General features: G+C 35.1%; 2 protein-coding genes and 1 pseudogene across 2 annotated transcripts; all 3 read right to left on the bottom strand.

Moving 5' to 3' along the window:
* Positions 1 to 59: 59 nt before the first annotated feature.
* On the bottom strand, positions 60 to 4,135 carry LOC140054546 (bifunctional peptidase and arginyl-hydroxylase JMJD5-like). Its single transcript, XM_072099577.1, has 8 exons — positions 3,895 to 4,135; positions 3,371 to 3,460; positions 2,525 to 2,565; positions 2,220 to 2,351; positions 1,779 to 1,857; positions 1,428 to 1,650; positions 1,103 to 1,214; positions 60 to 907 (listed from the first exon to the last, which is right to left on the bottom strand). Exons 1-8 carry the CDS (start codon positions 4,019 to 4,021, stop codon positions 632 to 634), a joined length of 1,080 nt encoding a protein of 359 aa, XP_071955678.1. The 5' UTR covers positions 4,022 to 4,135; the 3' UTR covers positions 60 to 631.
* A 55-nt stretch (positions 4,136 to 4,190) lies between these two features.
* On the bottom strand, positions 4,191 to 12,099 carry LOC140054543 (uncharacterized). The gene is made up of 5 exons (XM_072099574.1): positions 11,970 to 12,099; positions 9,735 to 11,556; positions 9,492 to 9,566; positions 9,082 to 9,197; positions 4,191 to 8,720 (listed from the first exon to the last, which is right to left on the bottom strand). The coding sequence occupies exons 2-5, from the start codon at positions 11,535 to 11,537 to the stop codon at positions 5,870 to 5,872; spliced, it is 4,845 nt and encodes a 1,614-aa protein (XP_071955675.1). The 5' UTR covers positions 11,538 to 11,556; positions 11,970 to 12,099; the 3' UTR covers positions 4,191 to 5,869.
* A 5-nt stretch (positions 12,100 to 12,104) lies between these two features.
* Positions 12,105 to 22,237, bottom strand: LOC140055565 (amine oxidase [flavin-containing]-like; annotated as a pseudogene).
* Between the last annotated feature and the right edge of the window lie 293 nt (positions 22,238 to 22,530).

Here is a 22,530-nt window from a genome sequence, read left to right as displayed (position 1 = left end):
TTTATTTTATGCCCGTGTAGCATGCCATATGTCTGCAAGTAATCAATAAAAGAAATATATGAATACAAATTATGTTCCTGTGTTTACATTCACAATTTATGAGTAAATGTTTATACTGTAAAAATATTTATTTTATTTATATAATTTATATATACATATTAAAAATGAATAGTATCTACAAATGGAAGCACATGAACCAAGGAAATGTAACAACATGATGCTTAGCTCCGGAGATCAAAGGGTGTATCTGTGGCTGCGACACAATCAGTTCAATGCTCTATAACAAACACTGCTTGCCGCAAAGAACATGTACATAGTTTAGTAGTGTTGGTTTTTGTCGCAGCCAGACATAAGATCAAAGGACTGTTATGAGTTCCTATCTTGGCAAGGCGAGCTCAGTGTCCTGTTGTTAGAGTTCCTTGCACAAACAAAGAACGATTGAATTTTTTTTAAAGATTTAAGATATACTGTACATTAAAACTTGCGATTCTCCTGGAACAGGTTCTACTTTCTTCTCAATGAGGATCTCTAATTTTATTGCACCTACCTATTGCAATATCCTTCCATTTCATTATAAGAAGTGACATAAATATCACCAGAGTTGATTCAACTTTGATTTATAAAACATTTATCATGATCGCCATAACAAACCTCTGATTTTCAACAACGGAGGATTTTTTAATTTAATCGTTTCCTTCGGTAATTCAGTGATTTCTAAATAGTTCATAATCAGTATTACTAGTTTTTTTACTTGTTCCTCTGTAGGGATCTCGTGCCAGATCTTCATAAAGAATGCTGGAATTGACTCAGAAAGATTTGCCAAAACACGTTGAAAAGATTCAAAATCTCTGTTTTGCTCAACAATATTTAAAAGCCAATAAGAGAAGGCACCCCATTGTGGTGGTTTCTGAAATGGAATAATAGTTTTGTTAGTGGTACTGTGGCTTGGTGGTTTACATGCTTGCTTACCAGAACCAAAGTCCGTGGTTCAGATCCCGACAAATGATTTAATACGGTGTAGCTTAAAATGTAGATGAAAAATAGTATTTTTATGTTAAAAAGTTAACAAAGACTGAATTAATAGCTTAGATGATTAACTAACCATTATTTTTGTAAGATAAATATTTTCTCCCGAATCGCCAAAGAAGTAGTTGACAGAGATACAGACATCAAGTGATGTCACCTGATGCCACCAGAATGCTGGAATGAATAACCTGCAAGAAAAAATACAGAGACAAATATTCCTACCTAGAACAAGGGGCAATGCAGGTATGTTTCAACATAACATCCCCTATCCAAGGGATACTTCTATTCAGGGGAACACCTCAATTAAGGAGATACTTTGTTGGGTCCAAAAGTTGTCAATATTTAATAGGGTTCTAATGTACATAAATCATGATTATGACTACCAGACATATTTTACTTACATTTGTCCTGGCTTCAAAACACATTCATAGCAAACAGCATTGCAAAAATTTGGATGAACTTTAAAATCAGGGTCATTACAATTAACCTGAGCCTGTATAGTCTTTCCCTTTGACCCTAAATCATTTGGGTACATAGTTGAAAGGTCACAGCCAAAGAGTTTCACTCGCTTACAACCTTTAAGCATCACCAACATCCCATCGTCAGGATCGAAATGACAATACTCTTTGAAATGTAAAAACAAGTAAATTAAGTACACTTAGTTTAAATTTAAATTAAATATTACTGCAGAATCTAATAATGCTAGTACAGTAATCATTTTGTTTAAAAAAAAAATAAACTTGCTCTATTACCATAGTGTCCTTTTCTCGCAATCCACATGAAGGGGCCCCCATGAACCTTACTGACATATCCTGGAATTGGTACATCTTCCTGTTAATAAACCAGAATTAATTTACAATTTATTGTTTCAAATGATACAACACTCACTTGTCAATTTTATGACCCACTATACGACCCCCGGGAGGTGTCATTTGTCCGATGTGTGTTATACCTTATGAATAGGCGACACACCCCTGCGTAAAAAAGTGAATTACATTTATGTGATCATGACGCACCCATTTTGACGCATTGTGATAATGTTGTTCATGATATGGTGGGTGGTAAAATGACGGACATTGACACTATTATTCATTGATGTGATGTACAATCTAGGTTTTTTGTAATAATTATTTGTAAATTGATGCATCCATGGCGCACCTCTCCCGGGCATTATCTCATTACGTATACTTTACCTGAATTTGAGGAAATGCTTTCTTGATGTTCTGTACCGCTAGGTATGAATTAATTGACCGACTATTCTCAGCTCTGATGTCATCAATATATTCTCGAAGGGTGCTTTTCCTTATTTTGTAAATTTTTCCAGCCTGAATAATTCAAATGAATCACTTTATTACTGTATTAATGGGTGAATAACAGTCATTGGGTAACAAGGGAAAGATGAAATTGTAACTCGGTAAATTTGGTAGTTTTATGGTGGGCAGTATGGAGTGTTTGATGAGTATTTTCCTGAAAAAAATGGTTGATTATATTTATTTACCCTATAATCTGTACAATTTGTGTTTTGTCGGACGAAAGTAATGTTATGCGCGATTTGAAAGATTTGCGCAATTTGAAATTGCGCAAAAAAATCCTTGCGCAATTTTAAATTGCGCAAAGAATTCTTGCGCAATTTTAAATTGCGCAAGGATTTTTTTGCGCAATTTCAAATTGCGCAATCAACTTGCGCAATTTCAAATTGCGCAAGAAAATCTTTGCGCAATTTTAAATTGCGCTGCACAATTTGTAAATTGCGCAAGATAGTTCTTGCGCAATATGACACCTTTGCGCAATTTGAAAACGAACTATAAATTTTCCCATACATGGCTCTAGGCTAGGCCTAGGCAGAGGAGTTTAAAATTTAGTATTTTATTATATAAATAAGACCATTTCAATGAAGATAATGTTTAATACTCACTTTTTAAGTTTTTAATATTAGTTTAAGCTAGGCCATGTAACCTAGTCAGTATCAGTAGTCCAGACCCTAGCTAGGCTAGAGTAGTATAGCCGGCCGCCCGCGCCGCGCCCGCCTGGTGGAACACCACCGCTTCGTTTTCCTTCGTCGGTTCTTCGACGGTATGCTAACTTATAACAATATTTGCACTACTAAAATAAGGAAATGCGATATTTATCTTTAATTTTGAATCATTCTTAGAAATTACTATAAAAATATGGGTGTGCATGATTTCACAATCTGTCGAAAAACCTTGCGCAATTTGCAGATTACTTGCGCAATTTAATACGTTGCTTGCGCAATTTGAAACACATGTTTCAATTCAAATTGCGCAAGGATTTTTTTTGCGCAATTTCAAATTGCGCAAATCGTTCAAATCGCGCATAACACTAACATTATCACCTGCACGTGTACAAAGAGAGTCTAGAGTCCAATTGTACGATGGCCACTTATTTGCAACGTCTGTTATTACTAATGGTATTCCTAAAAAAAGTAAGCATAAACAACAATTATTATGATATGTAAAAAAGTGTCTAGGTTTATAAATCCAATAATAATATCATTAATATATAGGCCTAGGCCTCTTATTAGGCCTAATATTAATAATATATGAATTTTGTGAAAGTTTTAGTGATATGATATTTTAAGTTGGAAAAATATATTATAATAATACGGACCTAACACTAATTAGGAGGTTTTTAACCCAAACGATAAATTCAGTTCTGTTTAAAAACTCTAGGCCAAGCCCCACAGTAATTATTGTCTATGCCTATGCATATGTACGGTAGGTCGGACGGAGTGCTTGGGTGGTGGTGGGGGTTGGGTACGGTTAGGGCTAGTAGGCCTAGCCTAGCTGTTGAATGATATGTTATAAATAACTGCTAAAAAGCTAAATCACAGTTGGATGCATTCCAAACCTTTTATAAGATAATTATCTTTGAATAAATGTACAGGCGGTGCTGAAATTTCCTGAATTTCAACAAACTTTTGTTCCATGTTTATCTCGTTTCCGTCCACACGATTGCCACCGAACCATTCATGCATGACATGGTATGACGATCCATCCAAGTATGGAACGTCTCCATTTCCAAACAGAAATTAGAATAAAACAAGCATGGCCAAAATCTAGAATAAATCAACAATTTATTTACTCTATCTTTCTTAACATTTTAAACACAAATGAACTGAAATATAATAAAATCAAAATCTGTTTCAATATACTGAAATTAATTCATATTTGTTTATACAGTTTAGTTACTGTTTTGCAACTTTTAAATTAATTTGCTGATGATGTCAATTACAATACATTGTAAATAATAATCACATAAATCTGTATTTACCAAGGAATTAATTAGATTAATATTTTGGCACAAAAATGGTAAGACACAACTCCCACCAAATTGGATTTAAAAAGGAAAAAAATATAGGAACAATAAACCATGGAGGTATAAAAATATTTTTATACCTCCATGAATGAACTATACTTCATATCACAAAATAAAGTATCCCAAAAAGACCATATCCTAAGACAAACATAAAGCATTAAAAATATGAAAAACATTTATAATTAATATAATACAATAAAGGTAGAATACAAAATATTCTATTTGATTTAAAACAACTGCAATTATCTATCAAAGGAAAAAAAACCACATTTATCATAGCTGCCTATAATAAGAAACAAAAGAACACAACATCTTCATTGTTAAATATACAATTCTTTATATTTAATCCTACAATTATTTACATATTGTAAACAATATACAGGTATAATTGATAAATTGCTTGAGGGGGTGTACTCATTCTCAAACACCGGGCTCTTTATATTAATAATTAACACTAGCAGCACATTGTGCACACTTCTAGAATATAAAAGATGGCAGAACACCTGGTCCAGTCTGAGTAGAAAGTAGATTATATTAATTGTAAAAATATTGGGACAATACCATATACATACAAATTAAATACACCAATGGCATGATCAACATAACTACACCAGATGCAAGTAGTCAACTCTCCCAATACCAGACTCTCCCAAAACCAGACTTCTCTTGAGGACCAAAGGGTCCCAAATTCATTTTCACCATTAAAAACACATTCAGAATACCAGCCTTTCCGGAAAACCAGACATACTAGGCCAGCCCAGAGGTGTCCGGTATTTGGAGAGTTGATTGTATAAAATTCTATAATTATATAATTTCTGACTAGAATGGTTGGATTAGAGGCTGACAAAATATTAACTATGTTTAAAATACATTCCAACTTTTTTCTAGCATTAGCATACAGTTTTTTTTTTAGTTTACATAGCAGCACCCAAGTTTAAGACAAGGTGAAATTTAATACCTACCACTAGTATAATAGGTTTCAATTTGTGACGACCAAGAATCAACTGTAGTGGCAACATGTTAATTAATTTGTGTGCATGAGGACTCACTTAATTAAAATTTTTGCAGATTCTAGGTCTAGACGACGACCACTCAATTTGCATATGCCCAAGGTCATGGCACATTGTTTGCTAAAGTTTCCAGTTCTAGGAAATTTAATTACTGGGAGACTAACCCTGAGATATTATTATACAGTAATAAAAGCTCTGTCTCCACTATCAAACTAGTTTGACCAAAAAAAGGTGTGATGTGCCCAAATATGGTAGTGATATTGCCAAATATGGTAGTGATATGACATCATCATGTCAATATATGGGCACATCACATTTTTTTGTCCCATAAAGTTTGATGTGTAGACAACGCTTTACTGTAACTAATTAGACACCAATATTTCAATATGTGCAACAAATAGGTGACAGAACAATCTGTTTCCTGGTCTATACAGTAGATAGAAGACACTTCCGAGGTAAAATACCAGTTTAGTACTTTTAATTACTCACTCAACCACTCAATATCGGTGGTCACTTCTAGACCTGTGCAGTTTCTCGCCACGGTAATAATCCTTACTTCTTTTATGACCGTCTCTCTTTGTGATCAAGTGCCGAAGATCCTTTGATTTTCCTGCAAAAGTCGGCCTCCTTCGTTCATCACCTCTGTTGTGCCTATGACTACTTGGTTTGAAAGTATCAGGAGAAATTTCTGATTCTGAATCAGATTTAATCTCCCCTTCCGATAACTCTCCTTCCTCAAGTTGAGAATCATCCTTTGCTGTAGTTACTTCATCTTGCATCAATCCTTCCTCTTCTTCTGTCACTTTCTCCTCTTGCATTGTTTCATCTTCTTGTTCTTCATTTTGCAACATGACCTCTTCACTTATATTGTCCTCTTGTGTCATTATTATTTCATCACTCATCACATCCTCCATTTTCTTCTCATTTCCAGTTGAAATAGTATGTTCCGTAGCCTCTGTATCTAGAATGTCTTTTTGGTTATTTTCAGTTTTCTTCTGTTTCTTCACCTTATTTTTGCTTGTTGAAACCTCTTTTACTTTCCTTTTTCGTTTCTTATTACTAATTTTATCCTTGCTAGGTGTTACATTACTAGTGTCTGATATATCACCAGTAGTCACGAGTGCACTACTATCTGATTGAGACTTTTCAGTTTTTGTTAAGGGTTTTCTTTTTTTTGTTTCCTCCTTATTTGACTGTTCATTCAAACTATCCTTTTTAATTTTCTTCTTGCTTGAAATAGTTTTCGGTTTTTCAGATCCTTTTACTTCTTCTGATAAAGAGCCGACGGTTGCCGTTGATGATTCAGTATTGGAATGTTTACTAGATTCTTTTAATGGACCTTTTTCTTTCTTAAGAATCATAGTTTTTGTCCTTTTTTCAAATTTATCTTTATCACTGTGTTTTTGTGTATTCTTAGGAGAGTTATCCTGCATAGTATCAAAATGTTCTTTATCATCGACTAACGTTAAATTATCAGTTTGGGAGCATTCACTATCAATATCACTGAGACTGCGATCACTTTCTACATTGGCAGAAGTGTCCACATTCTGAGGAGTTCTAGATAGTTGTTCATCATCCATATTTTCTTTTGAATCCAATTGGGACTGTGTATGGATCTCAGAAGATTCAGAAGAATGACCATCGATGATTCTTGTATCATTTTCACTGCTGCTGTCATCATGTTCAAGATGTCGTAATGTAGGAAGATGGTGACCTTTCCCTTTTGTTGAAGGAGATTTCTTATATTTTTTCTCAGTTTTTTCTACATCAATTTTAGGTTTCTGGTGTCTCCGTTCAGAAGTATGTTCTTGACTGTTTACATGAGTAGTTTTCTCAGACCTTTTTGAATCCTGGAGTGCTGTTTCATTGTTGCTTTTATTAATACTTGATTGAGTATAGTTTCTGTCATCTTTTGATTTCTCCACCTTTTCAGATTTAGAAATTTCATCTCGGTTTCTTCTATCTTTCTCGTTTCCTTTACTTGCTTCTCCTACGTTTCTTTTTTCTCTTTCTATATCTCTCATTTTTCTATCAGAGTGTCCTCTTTCTCTATCACTGTCCCTCATTTTTTCAGTATCTTTTTTCCTCTCTTTTTCTTTATTTCTAATATCAATATCCAATCTTGATTCTTGCAACCTACTATGTCTGTCTTTATCTCTAGAAGATGAACGATTCCTTTCGTCTCTGCTATCTCTATTTCGGTCTTCTGCCATCTGTGACATTTTTTCCCGCTGTTTTATTCTCCTTTGAATTTCAAGCTCTCTGTCTCTTTCTTTCTGTGACAATTTATCAAGTGTTCTCTCATCAGTTACTTTTGAAGATTTATTTCTATGTCTTTGATCAGACTCTGATATCTTTGAATGGTCTTTGGTACTTCTGTTCTCATATTCTTTTTCAATTCGATGCTTTTCACCTGATGAATACCTCCCTGACTCTGGTTCGTTTAAATGAACACCTTTGCTTGATTGTCTATCTGACCTAACATGATCATGTTCTTTCATCCTTCTATTCGCCTCCTTATCATACCTCTTGTTGTGGTCACGCTCACTTGAAGACATTTTTTTAGAATCAGACCTAACAGAATTATTTTCATTCACCCGTTTATCAGACTTCCTAGCATGGTCTTCATCTAATTTATGTTTTTGAGTAGAACTTGTTGAAGATCTAGATGAAGTTTCATTTTTTTTATCAGACAACTTTTGTTCAACTGAAGTAGATCTTTCTGTCCTTAATTGTTTATCTTCAGATCTACTTTTAAATGATAAACTATCATCTCTAGTGCATTCCTTATGTTCTGTTCTTCTTTCTTTTAATTTTGGTTCATCAATAACTTTTTGTTCTTCTCTAGTATTATCCTTTCTCTTATAGTTGTTTACAGTTCCGTTTGAATATTGATCACTGATTCGATCTTTTCTCTTTCTACTCGGCGAAGCAGTTTCTCTACTTCTTACATCAGCTGATGAACTGCTTTTATGAGGTAAACTTCTAACATCCTTCTTTAACGCTCGTTCTTTCTTGTACATATTTCCAGATTTATCTCTGCTGCTTGATCTATTTTCTCTTTTATCATCTGATGGATGGCGGTCAAATCTTTCATTGTGCACTGCACTGTTTTCTTTCTTTCTCTCAAGACTATTATCTTTTTGAAAGTAGTAATCTCGAGCTAGTGAATCTTCCAATAGTTGAATTGCTTCACTTGAGTTTGCCTGCTTACTGCTAAGTTCTTTAGCTTGTAATGCACTTTTAAGTACGTCATCAAATTCTTTGCCTTCCTTGCCTTGGCTGCGTGCTGCCACTATCTTACGATACATCAGGGCTTGGAAACGCATTGGTTGTAAATAGTCAAGTCTGAAAAAAAATTAATTTAGTTATTAGATTATAATTCCATATTATAATAATCAAGGTATCATTGTATGAAGCATTACCAAGGACAATTAAGAAAGTTTTTAGCCAGGCTTTTTCCCACAATAGCCCACATTTTTTTCATCAAATGAAGTACCATTTTCAACAAAAAGGGAAAAAATAAAGCGCAAGTATATTTGTCATCACTTTTGCTCTGGAACGGAATCTTGTTTGAAAATGGCGTTCGTTCCAACCTAGGCTTTGAACTCTGGCTACAGGCTTGTCAAGCCTTAATAAGCATACTGAGAATGTATGACTTGCATAATAATATGTATGAATCGGTAAATGGGTGTTTCATCGGACTTACTTTCTGACAAGAGCAGCAATTTCCATATCCTTTCGCTTAATTTCTCCTTGTGCCGTCTTGTACAGGGAAGAGATATTCCTACGCAACTTCAAATTTTCTTCCTTGATTGCGTTTTCCTAAACAAAATAATAAAATAATTAATGATACTATTGAATATAAAATTTTTGGTATACACACACTTTGGATTACACATTTTAAATTAAAATTGTAGATTTTAAATTCCTTGGTGGTAATAACTTACTGTAGAAAGGAACAATCACAAAATTAATAAGCATTTATTACTAATAATAAAACTAATTATGAGTATTCATAACTCACATAACTATTAATTGGGTTTCTGTTTTATTATTTCAATTAAATACCATCCATTACCCTAATTTGTATGTCTGTAATAATTGAAGTTAACTTACTTGCTTTATCAATTTCTGTAATGACGATTTCAATTCTTCAACTTTGAGGAGATTTATGTTCTTGTCTTTTAAAAGCTGTAAAAAAACAATGTATTAGAAAGAAGACTAACATTTTAATATTGCATAATTTAAAGGTTCTGTCTTTGTAAAATTGAAAAATAGCATGTTATTTACTACCGAATCCTAAGAAAATAATTATATTTTCATAAAACTATTTATAACTCAATTAAAAATAATCTTTACCTGATCGTAACTAAGTCTTGATGAGGCTTCTTCAATTACAAACTCACTGTAAAGATCCAGACTGGAGTCAAGTGCTTTATAAGGTGTTTTGAAGTCGGTACCATCCATTGAAATATCGGCATAAAGTTCTTCAAGACTAGTCTCATGGAATGTCTTGTTCGACTCCATTTCAAAGTCATTATCAATGTTGGTGTCAAAGTCACTTTCTTGAATTGTAGTCTTTGGTTCATCATGACTTATTCTTTTAGATTTTCCATCATCACTACTTTCATTATTTTTCATTTTTGATCTTCTCTCTAGACTAGTTTCATCGCTTTTCTTTCTCGAATGTTCATCTTTCTCATCAAAACTAATATCATGGCTTGTTCTTTTTGATTTTCCAACTTCACTACCCTCACCACTTCTTTTTGATTTTCCACTTTCTTGGATTTTTGTTTTAGACTCTTTCTCACGCACATCATCAGAACTTACATCATGGCTTGCTCTTTTAGATTTAGTATCACCACTTTTGCCATGGCCACTTCTTTTAGATTTTTCATCAAGACTATGTTCATGACTTTTTGTCTTTGACTTTTCGTGTTCTTTATGATTACTCTTGCTTGTTCTTTTAGATTTGCTATCACCACTTGCATCATAGGGTTCTCTTTTAATTTTTTCATTAAGACTACCCTTTGTCTTTGACTCTCCATCTTTTTTATGGACATCACTCTGGCTTGTGCTATCAGATTTTCCATCACGGTCTTCTCTTCTAGGTTTTTCGTCAAGACTACTTTCGTGACTTTTTGTCTTTTTTAACTCTCCGTCTTTTTTATGGACATCACTCTGGCTTGTTTTTTTAGATTTTCTATCACCACTTGTGTCACGATCTTCTCTTCTAGGTTTTTTGTCAAGACTACTTTCTGGACTTTTTGTCTTTTTTAACTCTCCGTCTTTTTTATGGACATCACTCTGGCTTGTGCTTTTAGATTTTCTATCACCACTTGTGTCACGATCTTCTCTTCTAGGTTTTTCGTCAAGACTACTTTCGTGACTTTTTGTCTTTTTTAACTCTCCCTCTTTTTTATGGACATCATGATGACTTTTAGATTTTTTATCACCACTTCTTGTGTCATGATCTCTTCTTTTCCCGTCAGGAATACTTCCATGACTTTTCCTCTTTGACTCTCTATTCTTATCATCTGCTTCATTTCTACTTCTTGACTTTTCACCAATGTTTTTGTCATCGCTTCTTTTTGATCTGCTTTCAGGATTAGTTTCATGGCTTCTTCTCTTTGATTTCACATTTGCTTTATTGTCTTTCTCTCTTTCATCAACTCTCTTTTCAGAGCTCGTTGCATTAGGTTTTTTGTCCTGATTATCTCTTGGCTTCTTATTACTATTTTCCTTACTTTTATTCTTTGATTTTTCACCTAAATCAATTTCATTGCTTTTATTTCTTGTGTCCTTAACTTTCTTAGATTTATCCCCAGGTGATGAGGTCTGTTTGTTGGAGGTACTTTCTTTAATGTTCCTTTCTTTCTGGCCACTAACATTTTTTAATGATTTCTGATTAGAGGAATGTTCAATGTTCTTTCCTAGTTCAGTTACTGAATCTTTCTTTTTAATCATTTCATTCTTTTCATCTTCACTACTGCTACTGTCCTCTTCATCACTGCTGCTGGACCCATCACTGTCTCCACTACTGGAGTCTCTCTCGTTATCACTATCTTTATTTTCTTCGTTATTACTGCACTCTTCATCACTTGCAATTTCATAGTCAGGATTAAAGTTCATCTCAGGATCACTTTCTGGCCCAAACTCCATCTCAGTAAAATTCAGTCAACTTAAAAAAAAAATAATATAGGCCTATATAAAAATTAATGATGTATTTCATTTCAGTAGGCCCTAATGATAAAGAAAATATGATTATTATTTATTAATATTATTATATTATATTATTAAAACTAAATTATTAATATTAGTATTTTAATACTTTCTTTAAAAAATATAATTTAATTGATTTTCTTGATAGCAGCTTTATAAATTATTAAGGTTGAATTAGAAAGCAGTGATGACAATGATATTAAATATTAATGAAGAAATAAATGTATTAAACATCACACAGTTCTACAGGCCTAGGCTAGGCTTGTCCCTCATATCAAACTCAGCCAGCGTCCCCGTCCAATCGAAGCCTCATGTTTGGTTTATGTCTAGCCTGGCTCTATATAGTTCTATTAAAACAACTTAACAACATACCTCTTACACATTTCGAATTATTACAAAAGTTGAAGTTTATTTTCTAGTAAATTAATCAGATAATTAAAAGGAATTAAAGTATAAATGATGAACTACGAACTCGAACGATAAGAACATTTTATCGGTTTGTTGCCATCTATCTCCTATCTCTCTCTCGTCGCCCGCCACCACATTCTTTTTTATACAGAGAGAGAGAGGACGCTATTTAATTTTAAAGAAATCTCTCTTCGTATAAATAAAATAGTTTTTATTCTGGCATGTGCCATAATAAAAACTATTTATAATTGATAAGGATTTTGCTATGGATTAGTTTCTCTGGGTTTTTTTTATGGGGAAAATGTGTTTTTCCTATACAGGAACGGGCCACAAAGATAATATCTATTAAATACAACACGAGATATTCCAATTCTATTTGTTTTCAGATATATTAATATACAATCATAGATAAATGAATTAATCCATGATACAATTCAATAGCTGGTCTTCGTGTTGCACACAAAAATAACACTTACGTGTCATCTCAATTTTAGTTGAACACGATTTTTTTAAAATAAAAAGGTCCTTGCAAATGATTTACGCTGTGGCTAAAGATACGGTACCGTATTCTAACTTCTGTTTACTAATAAAGGTACGGTAAAATTGCATTACGTCATAATCATGAAAAGTTGCAAATTAATTTATATTTATCATAATCATTCAACCATTTAATGTTTATCAATTGAATATTGCATTGTATGTCCATGTTAAGGAAACTACAAGGTAGGTGCGCCTATGTAGCCTCGAGTACTAAAACGTACGTAATCGCGATGAGCTGGGCCACTCAAATCATAGAGATATTATAGTTCACTATAATATCTCTATGCTCAAATCGATCGAGACAACTACTTTTGATGATTACTGGTTTAAAATGCCTAACCAGACTAGATAGTTATTATAAAATACAAACATTGATAAACCCCACTTTAGAAAATAGAAAGTGTAAACCCTGAGATCATTGCTTCCCGGTGACGATGACGTCAGTGGCGTACTAACGGCTATGTGAGCGCTCACTGGCTAAACTCTGGGACCCTGAGCTTATCGTGCCGATGAGCGATGCCTAGAGGAACTTAAATTAAACTATGCCGAAAAAGGGGTAAAAACACCCAAGGCCTCACGCGTTGGAACTTGGAGGGCCAATTAGGTTGCCTAAACAACCAGGGGCATCAGGCCTCTTCGTTACGCCACTGGATCATGACGTTAGGGTATTGTTTGTGAATTGTGAGTGCGCCGTACCTATAATGTTGTTTGATGATACAGAACTGATGCCAGAATAGCGTGAGATGGAAATTTACCTTGCAGACGATGAATTTAAAGGAGTCTCACTATTAATTTAACAAAATTATCAAAGGAGATAAAGCGAAATAGAGTTCATCTATTGTTTAGAAGATATTAGATTTGGGAGACATATTATTTTCAATCAAATGATTCAGAAACAACGAGTATAAATTCAACTAGTCTGGAATAACAATGTCAGCCTTTTATTTATTTAAATGTTTGTAAAGCCAAACTCCACCGGCAACGGCAGCCGTCCAAAACGTTGTCCTGGTAGAACAAAACGTACAAAGCCGCGAGCCGTCGGGGCGTTCCTTTCTACGAACGATTTTGGAAATGGAATCGCTGGATAGTCCTAAAAAATAAAATTAATACATTCAAGCTTTAATAAAGCAGTATAACACTTTAAAAAGTAAATTACAGCTGATTAAATTTTAGAGTATGGTAAACAATTCTTGATATAGGCCTGTTTGAGGAATACGCAACTTATGTGCAGTAAGTATAATACAGTAGTACTTTGTAAAACTATCGTGTACAAAAGTTTCCCCGAGTATACACTTGGGAAACACTCGGGAAAGGTTGTGGTTCTTACCTTTGTTTCTGGTTCGTCTTGCCAAATCATGGATTTTGGTAACTTTCCCATATCATAAAGTATCTATAAAGTCAACAATTAATGCATAATTATATAATAATCACATAACAAAAGTATAATAGACATAGTATTATTAAATGTGCGATTGAATACCTCTCTAGCAGCACGTTCACAAGATTCAACAGCTCCGTCCATATAGCCAGACCATTTACTAGCCGTTTCCGTGCCTGCAAAGTGTATACAGCCGATTATCCTTCTTAATTCTCTGAAATTATAGTGGCGAGCATAAAGTAAACTCACAGAGTTGTTAGTTCTTTGCTCTACTGTGCAGCCCCATTGGTTAAGCTCTGTCTACACTATCAAAATGATGTGATGTGCCCTTACATGGACATGATGATGTCATATCACTACCATATTTGGGCATGTTACTACTATATTAGGGCATATAACATGTTTTTGTCACATAAAAAGAGCTAAATTACCTGCCGTATTGGTAAAGAGTTCCAGGTTGAAATATAGTTGTGTAACAACCCGCTGAATATGCTTCTGCCATCCAGTTTTTCTCTACGTAGTTAATTGGCTAAAAATATAAAATAAGTTTGTCATTTTTTAATCAACGCCGCGCGCTGGTGACGAATGACGTCACCGCTGATAATAATTTTGATAATTATATATATTATAATTATAAAGAAGATATAATATACAAGAATTCACTTACATGCATTGCTTCATCGGTGCCGAAAACTTTTGCATAATATCGACACAATGTATAACGTCTATGTTAAAAAATATATAAAAGTCTTTGAGCGCCCTCTCTATCGTCACACAATTTGGTTTCATGTGTGCGGTGGTCGAACCCAGCATTTATGAGATTTTCGTTATACAATTTATTGAGTGATTTTAAAAATTGGTGTGAATGACGTTCAAATTTGTTCGATATCGAAATTTTATTTTAATTAGCTTCTTTCTTCTTTCGATTTACAAAAATCACAATCTTTTAATATATCACGTGGTAATACAAAAACACGTTACCGTTCATTTTCTGTAAGCTGACAGAACTGTCTAGCCTTGTTTGCGGTTATAAATCTAAAATAAAATGAAACAGGTTAAATGAAGTTAAAATAAAGGTTTAGTGTATCGTTCTTCCTAGTAAAAACACACCTTTCACTCCCAGGCCCATGTTATAATAAATTATATCTTAATTAATATGCCTATGATATTCATTGACTCACGTGACTAAAGCTGGCGCAGTCCCATCCGGTTTGGTGTCATCTACTGACCACTCTACTGGTAGATCGGGATCGATACTCTACGAGGAACCACAGTACCCTAAAAACGAACAATTATCAAATGATATCAATATTATGATTAGCAGTTCTACGAGACATAGTTGACTGGGTTGCATTCAATCATGTTGTTCATTTTCTTAATAGCGAAATATAATACTAGAACTATAATACCTACCTCTATCTCTCCAGAAGTCAGTCTTGTAATATACCATACACTTTATTACCGAGCCCATCGGACTGCGAGCGGCAAGCTGGTTTCGGAGCGGTGGCAGTGGAGGGTTAAAATGAATCTTTTGCGTTAAACCTGGTGACATCGCTATAATTACATGTTTCGCCTGGAAAAAAAATACCGTTTTCGACAAACTAGCAATGAATAGTAAAAACAAGTGAACTGCGTATTTTGACCATTTTGTATCGCAAGGTAAGAGGGATGTATTCTCCTATGATGACGGTAACTTGAACATTGTGGACGTTACCGTAAAAACAAACATACATAATGACACTATACTGATATACAACAAGATATATTCTTTGTATTTATTTAAAAAAATCTGTGACCAGGGTTCGTTAATAATTTTATAATGATAGTTTTCTTCCTCAAATAAATGTGCTTACTTTGTAAGTCTTTTCATTCAATGTTTTGATAACAGCTACGTCTCCTGATTGGTCGAGTGAGTATACTGGGCTATCTAGTATGACGCGCTCCTTTCCAATCTTGTTCATGAGTCCGATTGAAATCTGTTGCGATCCTCCTATGAATTTCTTCTCCTATACAAACAATAAAACAAGCCACTTTCTGTGTAGAATTATTGTACGAATTATATTTTTTATGACGATTACTGATTGTAGATTCAATAGTAATACTAGTAATTTACTAAATGTAATATATTCAATTCAATTCAATTCAATTTCTTTTTATTTTGGAAATATCATCCATATTAATAAACTTATTAACAGAAAAAGACAAATCTAAACTTAAGTATAAAGAATGCTTCTCCATCTACAATACATTTTGGAGTTATGGAGCATATGTTTGCAAACACAAGCAACAAGGATGTTATCACTATTCAACATACGTTGCATGAAACCATAGGTAGATTTTCGCATGTACTCATTAAAGGAAGGGACACCATGTTCAATAAACATTGCACTGACACTACTACTTCTAGAGACATTAAGTATACGGCGCAGAGCATTATTGTAGCATACATTAAGAGATCTAATATTCTTCATACGATATTATACAGTAGAGCCCCTCATTGGAACACTCTGCCTGTGAAGAGGACACATTCGTGTCAAACAAACTATAAGCCTAGGCCTAGTTCAAGGAGACACTCATATTAAAGCTGGGTTCCCACTAGCGACGCACGCAAGGACGTAACGCAACATAAGTGATTTGACCAATCACAAGCGATGGATTATTCGAACAGTGGCTTGGCATTGGTCAACTCGCTTGCGTTGCGCGTACGTCCTGGTGGGAACCACGCTTAAGGGGACATTTGCTGTTTTGTTGTTGGTTCCGATCCCAAAGGTGCTTAATATAACCGGTTCTACAGAAGTTGTTATCATTATTTGACCACTCACCTGTCCGCCAAATTTAGTTGATATCATTCTCACAAATCCCCCACATTGCTTGATGTACCATGCAACAAACAACACTGACATTTCAGTCAGCTGAGATGTGACAGTTAGTTGACACATGGACTTACAGAAGTTATTACCCGTTCCTAAATACAAGAAAACAAAGAAGCATTAAGGTCAATTTACACAGACGAACGGTAACGGTAAGTGGAAAACCACGTCGCTTGTCCCACGTATATCTATCCTGAGCGGAAATCGCTCGTACGCTTCGCGTTGTGTTTAAATGGTCATAAGGAATAACACAGATTCTGTATTACTTTTATTCATACACGCGAATAACAATTCATCTGTTTTTCCCATTCGTATTTATGCCTACCACAGGGCAGAGTAAAATTGATGTCACTTATTAACTCTACGATACTAGCTCGGTTACCCATTCGTCAATTGGGTAATTTTCAATGCCTCTAGCTCTTTTGCTACTCTTAGCAGACGGTCTTGTGTGCGTCCAAATTTCCCATTCGTATTAATGCCTATGTCCAGGGCAGAGTAAAATTGATGTCTACTTATTAACTCTACGATGCTAGCTTGGTTATTCATTCGTTTGTATACTTATGTATTCTTTCATTCGATTGCATATTATTTAATTCTGATCATTGTTTCTCCGTCGTTTATCTATTATTCTACTAACTTCGTCAAGGTATTCTTATCAATCCAATCTTGCATTGTAGTATTATCCAACTCTTCTGCGTCAGGACAATCCCAAGGATCAGCAGATGGAATCTGAAAATACGACATCATACAGTTATCAAAAGATAACGAAGAAAATATCTGTGTGTCTATGTGCGCGCGCGTTTAGGCTTGGTTAACAGGAAACTGAGCTCGGCTTGCCAAGATAGGAACTCGTAACAGTCATTTGATCTTAAGCGTGGTTCCCACTAGCGACGCAACGCAAGGACGCAACGCAAGTGAATTGACCAATCACAAGCGATGGCTTATTCGCTTGTGATTGCTAACTGTCTATAACTTCGCTTGTCATTGGTTAAAACGCTTGCGTTGCGTTTACGTCCTTGCGTTACGTTCTAGTGAGAACTTAACCACGCTTTACTGGATACGAAAAACCAACAGTACTGCATATTCTCCGCAGCGCGCGGTGTCTGATCGTGTCGCAGCCACATATAAACCCTTTGATCTCCGGAACTTAGCATCCTGTTGTTAGATTGCCTTAAACCGGTGGCATACCCACCAAAGTTAGCGATAATTAGTTCATGAAACTTATTATACGCCAGGTAAATAACTCAACCTGAACGGGCTTATGATAGTGATAGTTAATAATGATTATAAGTGACTGTTGCAATGATGACGTCTCTGATTTGACTAATATGGTAATGATGACGACATCAATACTAATGACAGACAAGTTACCTTTTCACCAAGGCTGTCGATTCCTCGAATCACTTGGTTGATATCCATCCATACGAGAGGGTTGTAAAACGTTGGGAATGTTCCTGTGAATGGATAAACTTTACCCTGTGGACATATTAGATAATCTATGAGTATTTATTTTATTCAATTTTCATGCATAAACAACAACGTATAAACATGACAGCGGTGCAGCACCCTGGGGTTGCCATGAGTGCTTAGCACTATCGAATTGGTTCTCCATACTGCACTTGAACATATAAAAGTAAAACAATAACAATACATAAGATAAGTATAACAAATCGAACATAATTTAACGATCATTAAAAAATGTAAAAATATTATTTACAGACAAATTAATTCGTGTGTACAAAACATTAAAGCTGCCTGATATAAGATCGGAGAAAAGCTCACAATACATTATACATAACATCATCTGTAACTATTTCGGCGTAAAATATCTCATTTTTGTTCTTATGGTTTAAGTAAAGTATCAATAATTATTGACTACCGTACTCAGTTTGTAACCTTTAAACAAAAATAATACATTAATCAGGCCCGTAGCCAGGGGGGGTTTTTATGGTTCGGGCGAACCCCCCCCTTTACAGCGAACCCCCCTTAACAAACTGCGAACCCCCATCCCCGACATGCCCAATACCTCACCCTCATCTCCAAAAATCCTCAAAATACGTGCCCCACAGTACAAAAAGTTGTTTGTAAATTGAAAAATTCGTAAACTTGTTCGTGAACCTTCTTCTCTGTATGAGCGTCAACTAGTGATACGTGTCTGTAAATTTCTAAAAGCTGCAAATGAATTGCCGATTTTAACCTGAAAAATAAATGTTTGGTCCCTGCATGTAACATGATATTGACGCGTCTCATAGCGAGCTGGCGCACGAACGATTCGTACAAAGGACACCGCCAGACAACTGCGTACCTATAATTGTTTAGATCACTGGCAGTCAGGCAGCATGCATAAAGTATATAGCCTTCCGACGTACATCAGTATTTATGTGTGACTATGAAGTATAATGTATCATAGTGGATTATAGTGAATATTAATATTTTACACTATAATATCTATGGTATCAAGTACTGTAGTTCACATTATGGCATCCGATTATTTTTTTCTAGACCACCAGCCGATACCTACTAAAATGTATCAATATCACCTATTTACATATTTATATTCCTCGACAAATTGCTGTAAATAAATATTATAGATAGAGCAGCTAGCAAATAGCATTTGCCTTCATCCAGTGTGCTTTTTTCGGGGCTGCTCCTAGATATACGTTCGCATTGAACTTGAACGCAAAACAAAATACGGAGTTAATGATCAAACAATCGGCGGTTCCGCACAGAGCACGCGCATCTAACATACGGCAACAAATAGTTATCGTCATTTAAATTATCGACGTGTTTGAGGAGGAGGAAAAAAGTACGATCTTTTTGCTCATTGGTTATATAGCATGCTGCACGAGAGTGTCTTTTCCGGCCATCTAGGGGTGTCATTTAACAAAATTCGCTTTGCATCAGGCCCCACCCCAGGGGGAGGGGGGTTGACCCAAATATTTAGTGTCCGAACCCCCCCCCCCCCCCCCCTTGACAGATTCTGGCTACGGCCCTGTTAATCTTACATCCTGTAACCAGGATATCTAGCGTCTTCGTCAATTGGGTAACTTTCAATGCCTAGCTCTTTTGCTACTCTTAGCACACGGTCTTGTGTGCGTCCAACGTATGAGCCACCCAGATCAACGTATCCACCCACTGAAGAATCCTAAATTAAAACAATTACAATTATTTTATATTTTTTAATTATTTTCAAACAGAAACTGTTACCAGCTAAGTATCATCTTTCTCTTATCAATCATCATTAAAAAATGTCTTTAATAAAACGTCTTATTGCGTGCTCTTGTAAAGCTTGGTTCCCACAACAAGGACGTAACGCAAAGTAAGTGATTTGACCAATCACAAGCGATGGACTCCCTGGATGGATTATGCGAACTGTCGCGTGTGATTGGTCAACACGCTTGCGTTGCGTTTACGTCCTTGCGTTCGTCCCAGTGGGAACCAAGCTTAACTGGTACAATGGAGGAAGTATAGTTTATACATGTTGGAACCAAGCTTTAGTATGGTTCCTATTAATATTTTTGTGAATTTAGTTACGGTATTCATATTTTTGGAAAAATTAATTTAAATTTGGCATTTGGTCACGATCTGTAATTTATTTTATGTGGTTTCATATAAAGTGAAATAATAATATTGTTTTGTTTATTGTCTTTTCTTAATAGTATCATTATTATCGATTTACCTTCATTGTGTGGGTGCGCCCACCGACTCTGTCACGTGCTTCCAATACTAGAACATCAACGCCGCTCTCGGCAAGCAGCTTAGCAGCACACAGCCCTTTCAATAAAAATGAAAATATAATAAGTAGGTTGGATTGGGGATTCGGTAATGATCTTTATTTCTTTTAAATCAGAGAATATATTAAAATTTAATCTTTGTCAAAATGAATACATGGACAACTTGTTTAAGGGGTTTTTTTTTGCACGCGCGCCACTAGTTTGGAACCAGCTTCTACTCTATATCCGTCAATATAAATCTCTTAAGCAATTCAAGTCACTTCTAAAATATAACCTTTTTTAATCATTCTTGTTGGTCTTTTAGCGCTCTATAAAAGTTTATTATTATCATTATTATCAAAATTCAACTAGGCTATACTTATACTATGGCATACATACATTGTGTTGTAGGCCTAGTAGTTCCCACAACTAAAACGCTACGCAAGGACGTAAGCGCCATGGGTGATCCGAACTGTCGCTTTGTCATTGGTCATGCAACTTACGTTCTTGCGATACATCCAAGTGGGAACCAACTTTATACATCATGGATTCGTTTGTCTTATCACCGTACTTTCTTCTCCTAATATAACATTTTAGGCCTATACGAGTTTTGATAGAGGCTTGTTACTCGTTTTTACAAAAACATTTTTGTAGGCCTACAAAGCAATGTTATCATAACATCATGACCTTGAACTTGTTATCATTCGCTTCCCCTCTGAAATCATTAACGTCTATGCAGAGAACCATGTCGAAATTCTCCATGGCCGAACAATACTACAGTAAATAATGGCAATTATAATTGAAACATAGGACAAAGGGAATTGTGTAGTAATTAAAATAATCATTAATTGTTTAGTTTCGCCTAATGACAGATTTCTGATTGTTGAGTGACAGGAAGTATTTGCAAGCTATAACGGTGCTTAGGCCTAAACACATTGGTTAATTACGTTATGTGGTCAAAGGATCGGACATGATGGTGAACACTGGTATGTTATGAAGACAATTTCCTACACCGCAACGCAACAAATTACGTGCGTACAATTAAAGTATTTTGACCAATCACAAGCGACAGTTTCAAAGATAATCCGTCGCTCGTGATTGGTCAAGTTAATGCGTTTCGTATTTTTCAACTGTGATTTATTTTAATAAAGTGAAAAAACACAGCAAAGTAGCCTATTCATTTGGGCAAGTTATCCAAGATCCCATGTAGAAACAGTAAACCTCCTAAGTAAACAAAATAAACCGACGATCGATATATTTTATTCGACATGTCTGGACTTAGACAGAAAAGGACTTTGTATTTGTTGACAGACTGAATAGGTCCATGATAAGTTCCCGTATCAAACATTTACACAACCTTCATCCTATACTTTATTTAGTTTATTAGAATTTATTTTAAATTAATAGTAAGCCTACAGAAAGTAGCGTACAATATGCATTACACAATCACGTATGCATGTTGCATAATCATATAGTACTAGTGTGAAATGATGATATGAAATGAAGTTAGCCTGTAGCTGCTTTACATTCAGTAATGTAACATTGTTCAGTAGGCCTAGATATAGAAACGGTGCAACTCACATACAAACTATACCTACCGCTAATTCCGCCTCCGATAACGATAACGTCTTTTGTTTCTGCCATGATTACTTTCGCAAAGCTATGGGTATGTTACTACAATGTGTACTGTATTTTGCACTATGGTACAGTATAATGTTATCAGTAGTAATAATAAGCGTTATGTTCTGCGGCGGCGCAGTGATGACAATGAGTGATTTAATCCGAGGGACGTCGTTGGTGATTGGTCAATTAGGTAGCGATTTAGTGTACCATTATGACAATAAGCACTTTCTCGCCAAATCTGGTCCTTTTGGTATACGGGATGTTTGCGTCAGCGCATACCATCATATTCAGAAGGGATTATAGCTACAAAGTATTACTCTTTTTTCGCACGTGCGCATACACGTCACATTTTCACAGAAAGAAAAAATATTTATTTATATTCACATAAATTAACCCGCTTT

Source organism: Antedon mediterranea, chromosome 7 (genome assembly GCF_964355755.1).
Source record: "Antedon mediterranea chromosome 7, ecAntMedi1.1, whole genome shotgun sequence".
Lineage (NCBI taxonomy): Eukaryota > Metazoa > Echinodermata > Crinoidea > Comatulida > Antedonidae > Antedon > Antedon mediterranea.
The sequence above is the reverse complement of the archived record's forward strand: the minus strand, read 5'-3'. Positions and strand labels throughout refer to the sequence as shown.

Bases quoted from the DNA above. Each gene is read 5' to 3' on its own strand.
- LOC140054546 (XM_072099577.1), bottom strand. From the start codon at position 4,021: ATGCATGAATGGTTCGGTGGCAATCGTGTGGACGGAAACGAGATAAAC. The intron at 3,461-3,894 runs GTTTGGAATGCA...TACTTTTTTTAG, and splicing joins AGATAATTATCTTATAAAAG to GAATACCATTAGTAATAACA. The intron at 2,566-3,370 runs TTAGTGTTATGC...TCGCGCATAACA, and splicing joins TACACGTGCAGGTGATAATG to TTACTTTCGTCCGACAAAAC.
- LOC140054543 (XM_072099574.1), bottom strand. From the start codon at position 11,537: ATGGAGTTTGGGCCAGAAAGTGATCCTGAGATGAACTTTAATCCTGAC. The intron at 9,198-9,491 runs GTAAGTTAACTT...TATTTTGTTTAG, and splicing joins TACAGAAATTGATAAAGCAA to GAAAACGCAATCAAGGAAGA. The intron at 8,721-9,081 runs GTAAGTCCGATG...ATTTTTTTTCAG, and splicing joins ATTGCTGCTCTTGTCAGAAA to ACTTGACTATTTACAACCAA.